This window comes from Lactuca saligna, chromosome 3, assembly GCF_052625555.1.
Source record: "Lactuca saligna cultivar CGN05327 chromosome 3, ASM5262555v1, whole genome shotgun sequence".
Lineage (NCBI taxonomy): Eukaryota > Viridiplantae > Streptophyta > Magnoliopsida > Asterales > Asteraceae > Lactuca > Lactuca saligna.
In genome coordinates this window covers 25,978,792-25,990,193 of record NC_136419.1, presented here as the reverse complement: position 1 = coordinate 25,990,193, position 11,402 = coordinate 25,978,792, and the positions used below count along the sequence as shown (strand labels likewise).

Sequence of the window (11,402 nt, the reverse complement as noted above, 5' to 3'; positions counted from 1 at the left end):
AGCGCTGCTCGAATTTCGATTTGTCACTTTAACAAGTGAGTGCATAATTCCTTTCATCTTACACATAGATATAAAGTATTTTATATAAATTACGTGCTAAGTGTGCATATTGTCTGTATACTTGCTATCTATGCTGGATGAACGATTTTTATACATGTTTTAAATGATTTAAACTGTATATGTATTTTATATCTACAAAATGTTTTGGGTAAAAACATGGGTAGATGTAATAGACGATGTCTGATAAAATGATGAGAGGTCTCGATGTTTTAAGATGATTCAATCATCTAGCGGAGTATAGATGACAACCACAGACTATTCTAGATAGTTTAGTGGAGTGCTAGCAGGATCGCAACATGCAGGTGTTTATTTGAACTTAGTATTCACCAGCAATACTCCATCCCCCACATGGTTGCCTTATTTGACATAAATTGCTGAGGAACCCCTGAAACAGTGTTGTCACCCCGATGAAAGTCATTAGACTAGGTCCCTTGTGTTAGATGTTTTAGGGACACAAAGTGAGGATAACGGGAACGGTTAATCGGGTTTCCTTGGTTCGATAAAGTTAATAAATTTATTTATTTTGGGTTGAAAACCCTATGTGCTTACCAGACTCCCAAGCCTGACCCACTCAGTTTCTTGTATTATAGGTAGTGGCACACGAGCATAGATATGATGTTGGGATGAGGGATTACGGATTATAGGTTTGTAAACCTGAAATACATTTCTTCCGAGCAAATTCCACAACACTTTCTTTAAAATGTTACTCTGACTTTTATGCAAGCATAAACAAAATCAGTCTTTTTTGGCCATAAAAATGGGGATGTCACATAAAACTCAATCAAAGCTTCCCATAAATCTTTTGCGGACGCGTATTCCCTAAAGCCTTGGGAAATTTCAGGAGATAAGGCCATGGTAAGAGTGGCAAGAGCTCTGTCATGTTATTCAATTTTCCCAAAGTCGTCATCTGCGTAGTTCTCTATCTTTTTATCAACAACTATTTTAGCTTCATCATCCAAAGATGTTGTAATCCTAACTAGACCTCTAAGAATGCTCCTCTATATTTTATCATCCTTCATTTGAATGTACTTTTCAATTCTAAATTTCCATTCCGAAAAACCATCAGCAGACAAGAGTCGAGGAATACGAGTGGCAGTCCCCATAATAGAGTTCAACTCCTGATGCATTGAATTGTTGCACTGAGACTCCATTTTAAATTAGCAAAATCGAGAACATCCAAAAATCAAAGATTGACCAAAAACTAGACAAGTCAACAAATGAGTTGACCGAAAACTCCAAGAAGTGTTAACCGAGAATAGACGATTTCGGTTAAGAACCAAAACAAAAAAAAAATCTTGAACAGATTTCAGTCTAAGCATTAACCGAAAACATAAACTTTGACCAAATACCCACCGAAAACACTTTAGAATGTTGCAACCGAAAACCTTGATTTGTTATTCAAAAAGATACCGAAATTCCTTAAATTTCGTGATTTAAATGATAACAGTCCAAAACTACTCTCGATAAATTAGAAGAATATGCCCAAAAATTCACAATGAATAGGAAGAACACCGAGAACAGTTTCAAAAAGAACACAGGAAGAATTATCAACGAAAATAAAAAAAATTATGGTTTTTCGATTAAAATAATACTGCCAAATCAGCCAAAAACGATTCCAAAATCCTTGAATGTAACACCCAGTTCTGAAGGTATCCGTTATTGGATTTTAAGAGCCCGAGGCTAGGGGTGTTTCGGTCATTTATGGGTCTTGAAGTTTTTATTTGAGAATTTTGGGTCGAGGTGTGTCTCCAGAAGCGAAAAGCTTCTCGCCACCTTTTAGTGGATATAAAGTTCGTCGGAAACGGAATTAAAACAAAGGAGTTATAGCGTTTTAAAGTTTGTGACATTAATGGTCCCTTAATGGAAAAGTTGGCAAAGAAGGACCATGCGTGCAAAGTGGAAGCCGCATGGGTACACCCAACGTAAGCTGGGTTATGCCTAGCATATAATAGAAATGGTCGTGGTGGCTTTTTGGCGTACGCCCAACGTACGTCCAAAGTCCAGAAACCCTAAATTTAGGGCGTACCAACATATAAGGAATATTATACCCTCAAGATTCAGCCTCCATTTCACACTAAAGAGCTGCTACAAAACCCTAAACCCTCTTGAGTGTTCTTGGAGCTTGCAAGGCCATTTTTGAGTGCATTTTATTGTTCTTGGAAAGGAGTGATCATCTTGGAGTTTCATTAATCAAGGTAGAGCTTTTGGATCCAAGTTCTCCAGCTCATTTACGAACCCCAGAAGGTATAAAGCTTCCAAATTTCCTTATAGAAGTTTAGATCTAGGTTTATGGACCTTTGGACCTTTTTAGGTCCAATGAATGGACCTTTATGATGAAACCTAGTGTTAGAGCTTAGGGTTGTCACCCTCAGAGCTAAAAAGGTCCCATAAGTAGTAAAGTCTCCATTTTGAACGTCTTAATGAGTTCATGTATGAGATCTAGCCCTCTTTATGGATGAAGAATGTCATTTTGGATATTTGGGCTTATTTGGGGCAAGTGAAGTCACCAAGTCAGTGACTTTATAGTTTAAGACGTGGAAAAGGACCAGGATCTGTAATTGTAGCTTCTGAAGTGGAGTATTAAGCACTTAATGAGAAAAAGGCTTAACAGGGGGTTTAGGTTGTGCGTACGTGTAGGTACGCCCAACGTACTTACCACTTACCTATTACGCTTAGCGTGCATGAGTGTATGCCCGACGTACTCTGTCAGTTTGGGCTTCAAGTTATTGGGCTATGCTTTGGACTTTAGGACTTAGTGGGCCAACAGAAGTCAAGTGATGTGGGCCAAGTAGATGTTTGGGCTTAAGGTAAGGCCCATTAGAGGGATTGGGCCTGATTTAGAAAATAGTGGGCCACTAGTGGGCTTGGGGAAGCTTACCCAATATTGGGCCTTAGTTTTGGGCCTTAGATATGGACCAAGTTGGATCAGGGGGTAGAATGGTGATTTTACCCTAAGAAGGATTGTTGTATTGGACTGAGCGATGTTTGGTATTGTTAGTTCGGGAAGCTAAAGGGTTAGCACTTCGGGAAGTGCCAGTCAGCAGCCAGATGAATATCAGTAGGGTTCAGCAGTGTGAGGTGAGTCTCCTCATTGTGTGAATGGGTCTAAGGCCACAATGCCAACCCATGTAGTTTGAGGACAAAGAGGAGTATAAGAGATTAAAGATCAGATTTCATGCAGTACTTGGGAAAAGAGAAGAAGAAATTTGGTCACTGGTGAAAATTGTTCGAGTTCTCAACATTTCAAAGGATATTCTATTTAAAGGAGTGTTGCCGAATTATCGATTTCATGTAGTCGTGCTAATAATGTTGCTTTTGATTTCTCAATTGCTGATTTTCCCTTGATGAATCTACATGATCTCATCTGTGTTGCGAGAATTTTGAAAGGAGTAGATGTTTCGAAACTCCAAATGACCAACAAAGAAGACTTCCTGATTGGATTTTCTCATATTAAGCTGTTCATCGACAATTACTATGATTGTCTTGCGATGACCGATTTAGAGCTAGCACTTACCACGGGAAAACAAATTACAGTGCCCCAATCATTATTGAAGAGTCAAGCTAGTTTGAAAAACTATGAAGATGGGGAGATTTGTTTAAAGCCACATGGAATTGTTTTTATTGGGAAAAACAAGAAAGGGAAAAACACTAAATTTCTTTTCCAAGCTTGTGATGTGGAAAGATATCTGAGTTCTCAATATACGAATCTTTTAGTTCATATGAATAGTTGCAAAAAGATCAATGACAGTGAAAAAGATGAGATCAGAAAAACAATTAATTGGTATGCTGAAATTCGAAGAGTTATACATCAAGCGGCCCAGATGCTGATGACTTAGATTCGAAAGTTCTCACAAAGGGGGAGAATGTTGGTGTCAAAATTGGTTGTGAGGTGTCAAAGCCCGTCTAGTCGTCTGTTAGTAGCGAAGTCTATTTGTATGTTTTGCATAAGGGCATTGTTAATTTCAAAACTATATTGCTTAGTCCCTTATGTAGTTTTTGTGTGCTTTTGTTATCCCTATAAATAGGGGATGGATACTAGAGTTAGGGTAATCTTAGAGTCTAAGAAACTTGTACTATATTTTTCTCTGTATCTTTCAAAAGCATAATCAAACCAATCAAATCATATTTACATCATGTGTTCTTAATTCATTCATATCTCTGATTTCTATTTTCATACTCGATCTATTAACAACTACATAATCGGAAATCGTTGCACCCATAAAGACCGCCAATGCATCCCCTGTCGTTGCCTTCCGTTCGTCTTCTTCGATCTGCCTAGGACCCAAAATCTTTCTTCCCTTTTAGTTGTGTTAGATGGACCAGATCAGCCCCTCCTCACGACCTCTAGCCACCCTGAAGCTTCCATCAGCAACTCTCATTCACAAATTCCCTTGATTGATCGGATCTATGAAAAATACGATGATCGCAATGACGCTTTTTACCCAATAGTTATATTAGTTGACTAAATCAGTCACTTTTGTATTAAATTTACCAAACGGCCCTCCAAATATATTGGTTAATCAAAATCAGCCATTTGACATAAATCTTTACAAATTAGTTCCCATTTAAATTAGTCATTTAAAAAATGGTACCATTTTTTCCATTACAAAAACAGTCCCTTGTGTTAAATAAATTACAAGACAGACCTTTTAAATATAAAGTATTTCAAAATAAGTCCCTTTATTTTAAAATATTAAAAAATAGTCGTGGGGCTTGTTTCAGTTCAAAAAGATGTCAAGATGTGGCTTCTTACGCGAAGCTTCACATGAATAAACCAACTGCAAACAAATCGAACTCACGCTTCAAGGGTGAATTTCTACGACCCATCTTTTACGGTTTTAATATTTGGGGGAGAATATATGCGTGTTTATTAAATTTTTAATGATTTTCAAGTTTTATACACAAAATAGCATCATACTTTATTATTTATCAAACATTTATGAATTAGCAAATCTAAAATTTATAAACCTTCAATAAATCCCATAAGTTATAGTAAAATGCTATAAATGACATAATTATCCATCGTTGTGATATATTAATTAATAATATTAAAAATCACACAATTTTGAGTAGATTGCTATAATAACACAAGTTAAGATTAAAAGTCCCAAAACTGGTACTTTTATATGTGTAAGTTAAAGTATCTCATGGAAACATAAGAATATATAAAAATAACCAAAAATATTATTCGCATATAAAAACGAAAGTACATTGTCATATTCGATGGAAAGACCAATATTATGAAACTATATAATTAATAGTTAAAATTATTGAAAGTTAAATTTTAACATATATATATATATATATATATATATATATATATATATATATATATATATATATATATATATAAGGTTATGTAAAAGAGAAGGTAAATTTTATCAATATATTTTTATATTAAATATAAAAATATAACCCATTCTATTAAGTTATTGATTTTATTGCAATAAATAACATAATCGACTTTAGAACTTAAGATTCTTTATTTGTGAAATGCTATATCGTATTAATCATGTGAATTACAAATATTATGTAAATTGTTGGTTCCAGGTTGATCGAAAATTGGAAAAATATTATAAAAGCAGTTGTTATGCTGCCCAAATTTCGGCATAACAGACAATAGAATTTTGAAAATCCATTAAGTCTTACGTATCTCTAACACTAAAATACTTCAATCCAATATTATTACTAAACAACAAATCATAAATATTCAACAATCTTATAACAGGAAGTTTAGAACTAGGATGCCTAGACACATTGTTAGGATTCAACACTCCAGTATCTCCCTGTAAGTGTCACATTGTTTCTAGAACCATATGTGTTAGGTTCATTTGCTAAGCCATTTAGGCTATGTTGTTGGGTATATTAAAACTGTGTCTTGGTGGAAACCGCTTTATTTTCACAACCTTTAATCCGTAGAGAACGACTAACGACAAGTATAAGTGTCATGTTATTGAGCTTATATGGTTCGACCGCCTACCTGGGAGTTGCAAGCTACAACTATGTCTGAAGAGAAGGATTTTGGCGTTGACGTTAGTAATATTGAAAATTCTACATGTTATAACGGGGTGAATAGCTTAAGCAATCCCTATTAAGGTGTAGGTGTAAAAGTGTGGTGTCATAAGTTCGACTATGAGTTCATCATAAAAATCCAATTTTGTTTCGTTACCGTATAGAATCGACAATTGGTTTATACAGTGGTTTTGTTCACTCATACTAGTTGAAACAAAGTGTAGGTAATGGAATAGTTTGTGACCCAAAAAGATGAGTGTCAATAACAAAAATTAAGTTATATAACACTTAATTAATATTATGGCACGACTGATTAATGTTTAATAACTTACAGCTAATAAGTTATTTATTCAAACCCTTTGTTCTTGTACGAAAACACAATATGTATATGGGAGGAGTTTTCCCTACTGGTTAAGTGTCGGTTCCCAAATTAAGTAAGATAATACTTAAATAATACCACAACACAATTTTACAAAGTTTATAAGTTCAAAACTTATAAGTGTTTTATATATAAACTATACAAACGCTTTTACAAGATTTCTATACTAAAGTTGGTCATTTTATGTTTTCATAAGATGCGATACGACTATATTTTATATAAATTATTAGCACTCAAAATCCTTATATAAAAAACATTTTCGTCATGAAAACCGTATAATATTTATATAAGTTTGACTTACTTATATGTATTTTGCTAAATTTTGAAATTTTGGATTTGAAACCATGATGTTTCCAAGTGAGACCAAATATATTTTTCTAACTTAATTATTTTATACTTTTGATAAAAAAAAAGTATGTATTTATAAATGTTGCCCAACCAGCTAAATCTTATAAAACGCTTTTTGTTATAAAAATATTTTGTATCAAAATCTGTAGAACTCACCAACAATTTTGTTGAAGTACTTTAAATGCATGTATTCTATGGTTATTTAATAGGTTGGAAGTATTCGCTCTGAAGGCTCTCCGTTATTTTTATTATACCCTTCTAAATGCCGAATTGTTAGGCGTTTGTCTCGATTTAGCAATATGTCAATGTAATTTCTATTTAAGATATAATAGAAGATTATATTTGTACTATTCAATGTATGTTCAATAACTGTGATTACTGATTTACGTCGCGCACATCAGCGTTTCCGCCAGCGGTCAGGGGTGTGACAGAAATATACAAGTGCATGAACATTTTTGGCTTCGCATTCTTGAAAGGTTTCGCATGTAGTTGGGTAGAGAAGACGAGTACCGTACCAAGCACCAACTTAATTCAAAGGTTCAAGAAATAGTGAAAAGCGTTTAAAAAATGAACGGGTTGTACAACAATCTAAAAACCCAAATGAGAAGCAGTCAAGGAGATGAAGAAATTCTTTAAGAGTCTTTGCATTTTTTCGCGATGAAGCAGGAAATGCATTCAAGTTTAACTAGCCTTGGAAATTGTTAAATTTTAGTCCAATATGGAAAAAATGTGAATCCGACTTCATACTAGGAGGAACACAATAGAAAAGAACAAAATAGGCTCTGGTCGATACACAATTTCTTATGATGCTTATGTCTAGCAAGAATTAAATGAAGACGATGAACTCAAGCTAGAAGAAATTGTCCGACCGATGGGTAAGGACAAAACAAAAAAGAAACGGAACGGATCATCTTCCAATGCATCAAATTTGAGCATGGACGTAGACAAAATGCATAAAATGACGACAACATTTGATCGATATAATATAAATTTCGCTAAATGTTTGACATTAGACAAAGAAAAAGAAGCTGAAAGAAAGGAACACACGGAAAAGCAAGAAATGGACGATGTTATTGATGGAAAAAATTGATCATCTTTAGGGACTGGACCTCAAGCTAATTTTAAAGAAGGACAAAATCACGAAAGATTATTTCCCCTAGCTCGTTTCGTTTTGTTTTAAATGTAGGTTTTTTTTTTTTATGTAGGTTGTTTTTTTAATGTTGGTTATTTTTTAGGTTTTTTAATGTAATTTTAATTTAAGTAATGAAGTATTTCTATTTTAATTAATTATTTGTTTATTAATCATTTTTAAGGAATTATATTTATGTTTTAAATTATTTATATTTGAAAAAAAAAAAATGAAAGATAGTGAAAGATGAGAGGTAAGTGAAGGAAAAATTGACACTAAAAAGTTGATAAATGAAAGATAGGTACGCCCTTCTATCTAATATCATCCATATAGTACCTTTTTTCTCTCCATTTTCTAAGTTAGAGGTCCAAGATAAAAAGGCTAAGCCCAACATAAACATATGCTTATAATCACCAAGATTGTGGAACTATGGAAATGCACACTTGTTTATGGGATTATGTGTGTAAAATACCTTCGGATATGTGCATCGATTGGATATATTTTGATTTGGACCTCCCAATGAGACCTAAGAAAGGTAATGAGTCTGAATGCCTTCAGTATATTGTTGCTGGCAACCTTTAGATCCTACTCTTTGTCCACAGAAAATGGAGAGAGGAATTGATGTCTTTTTTGAATCCGGTGTCGGGATTGACGGGGCTCGAACCCTTTTTTTTATCTCTCCTTTCCCGCGAATTTGATCCATTTTGCTCAGTTGGGGATCTATCAAATGATAAGAGTGCCTCTGAGATTCAATCATAAACAACTTTGCCTCGGTTGCATGTAAACCCCGGGAGTCAAGCAGTTATGGGAAAAGCGGATTCCATATCTTTATTAGGTTAGGAGTGAATTAAGCCAATGCGTACAAATAGACACCAAAGAATCTTTTCATCCTAATTGTTTTCTTCGGTTCGTATTGTTGAATCGAAAGCATAAGTCGTCCGCCTATTTTTCTGATCTCCTTCACAATACAATGTCTCACTCTCAGAGGTGCTCCTTGAGTTCATTTGCTTTTGGTCTTTTGTTTGATGAGAACGAGAAGGGCAATTGACTGGGTGGGAAAACTCTTTCTTTTATCAGGATGAAAGGAGGAGATCCTTTGAAAAGTGCCTAGAAACTCTTCTTCGTGCAGGTCTCCCCGCATGCGGCTCACGCCATTCGAGAGTTATGATATATCTATAGTACCCCCGGGGTAGGTAGTTTTTTTCTTATTGGCAAATAGCGTCTTGAAGTGAAGCGAAGGCATTATTGAAGGAAAGAGATGGCGGGTCGGTCAAGTGCATTCGCTATTCGAGGTGGGAAAATGACTCTTGAGAGTAATTAACTTTTGTATTTGTACTCATTTGGTTTTTTTTTTTTTTTTCAATATACCATCGAACTTGTTGTTTGTGTTTACCATAACCGGTCAATAGGATTATAGTGAACACAAACAACACGTTCAATGGTATATTGAATTTAAAAAAAAAAAAAAAAAAAAAAAAAAAAAAAAAAAAAAAAAAAAGACCAAATAAGTACAAACGCAAAATTAATTACCTTCAAGAATCATTTTCCCCCAACAGGTTTGTCGCAAGCAACACCCTAGACAAACTTGTGGTATGGGTTCATTTCTAATACATGTAGAACGATTTTTATGTATCACTTGAATTCTCAATTTATACAATAACAAGCAAAGAGTAAATGGACATAGTAACATCCATCATCATCACATGCTTTTATACATACTTCATCCCAAGAAAACATTCACAAATTCAACTCCAAGCGCAAATGCTTACTACGTATTAGTATACCATCATGCACAAGAAAATAACATCTTTACTCGGCATCATCTTCATCAACGGATTGAAGAGGACCACTCCCAAGCACAGACCCTTCAGTCTCAGATACAGCATCCGAAGGCCCATTTCCAAACAGACATACCTGCGGCTCTATCTGGTTTAACCTCTCATATTCATCGTCCGACAAACCCCAGCTGAATATATCAATATTCTCATGTATTCTGTCAGGATTCACACTACATGGCAACACACTTGTCCCTCTTTCAAGACCCCACCTCAAAATAACCTACACACACACACAAAGTCAAATAACAAATTGGTTAATTAACAATAATTACCAATTTACCATGCATCTCGCTACTTTGTGCTTTTGGTGAAAAAAAGGAAGTCTAACAAATTGGTTAATTAACAATAATTACCTGTTCGGGAGTCTTTTTATGTCTGTCGGCTATTTCAGCCACCACCGACAACTTTAGCATCGGCCCATGAACCGATCTTGACCTTCTAAACGACATTCGATGTGTTTCAGGATCTTCCTCGCTTGACCCGTTTTCAGTTTGTTTAGGACCCGTTGGTACTCCTAAGGGTGTGTGAGCAGATACATGAATGGATTTTGATCGACAAAACTTCACAAGTTCATCTTGCCTCCAAAAAGGATGCAACTCCACCTACATAATATAACCGCATATATATCATATATATGTTGTGGTCAAACAAGAATCTATTATGGTTATAAGAATCAAACCTGGTTTACTGCAGGTATAATTCTGGCGAATTTGAGCAACTCATTTATCTGTTGTATGTTGAAGTTACTCAATCCAATAGCTCGAACAAGACCCAAATCCACCAATCGTTCCATTGCTTTCCATGTTGTTTTCAACTTACTCCATAATTGTCTATATTCGCTACTTGAATGTGCCGGAGGATCAGTGGCGTCACCAAACTCCGGGCTCTCCGGCCAGTGCATCAAGTAAAGATCCAAGTATGAGACTCCAAGATTCTTGAGAGAAACTCTAAGAGAATTTTCGATCTTATTGATGGAATTCATGGTGCAATATAGCTTTGATGTCAAGAAAAGATCTTCTCTTTTTATTGAACCCATGAAAACGTGAGATAAAGCTTCCCCAACTTCAGCTTCGTTCCCGTAAAGGTGTGCACAATCAATGTGACGGTATCCGGCGGATATAGCCGTTTTCACGGCCTCCGCGCAGAGGCCGCCGCCGCTCTGCCATGTCCCGAGGCCTATGGCCGGAATCTTGGCGCCTGTATTTAACGGGAAGCTGATCCCTGATATCGCAAATTTCCCTTTCATACTCCCTTGGAGAAGATATAGATCAAGAACGATAGCGCTTAAATTACAAATAACCAAGAAACTATGAATACCTGAAAAGTAATTAAATAACGAAATTTGAAGCAAGGTTAGAAGAAAACAAGAAGTCTATCAAGATTCAAGAAGAAGACTTGAGTGATTTAAGTAAGAAAAACCCTGAAAGGATGTATGAACGTTCGATTGTTGTGATGAAAAATAACAGTCGAATGATCTTCGATTGGAAATTATTTATGAAGAAACTGAAAGGATTGAAATTAATGAGGAATCGAGTCTACACTCTGCAACCCAGAAACAAGAATACGAAAGAAGGCAACGAAGTGGGCCAACAGAGCCTATAGAAAAACTAATTAAGAAAGGGGAATCGTCAACTAA

The 11,402-nt window shown here is 35.3% G+C and overlaps 1 protein-coding gene across 1 annotated transcript; it reads right to left on the bottom strand.

Annotated features, from left to right (window-relative positions):
• Positions 1-9,433: 9,433 nt before the first annotated feature.
• Positions 9,434-11,402, bottom strand: LOC145034857 (aldo-keto reductase family 4 member C10-like). The gene is made up of 4 exons (XM_078983407.1): positions 11,186-11,402; positions 10,446-11,083; positions 10,120-10,368; positions 9,434-9,986 (listed from the first exon to the last, which is right to left on the bottom strand). The coding sequence occupies exons 2-4, from the start codon at positions 11,010-11,012 to the stop codon at positions 9,738-9,740; spliced, it is 1,065 nt and encodes a 354-aa protein (XP_078839533.1). The 5' UTR covers positions 11,013-11,083; positions 11,186-11,402; the 3' UTR covers positions 9,434-9,737.

Coding starts and splice junctions, on each gene's coding strand:
- LOC145034857 (XM_078983407.1), bottom strand. CDS start 11,012: ATGAAAGGGAAATTTGCGATATCAGGGATCAGCTTCCCGTTAAATACA. Junction 10,369..10,445: donor TTATACCTGCAGTAAACCAG/GTTTGATTCTTA, acceptor TATATTATGTAG/GTGGAGTTGCATCCTTTTTG. Junction 9,987..10,119: donor ATAAAAAGACTCCCGAACAG/GTAATTATTGTT, acceptor GTGTGTGTGTAG/GTTATTTTGAGGTGGGGTCT.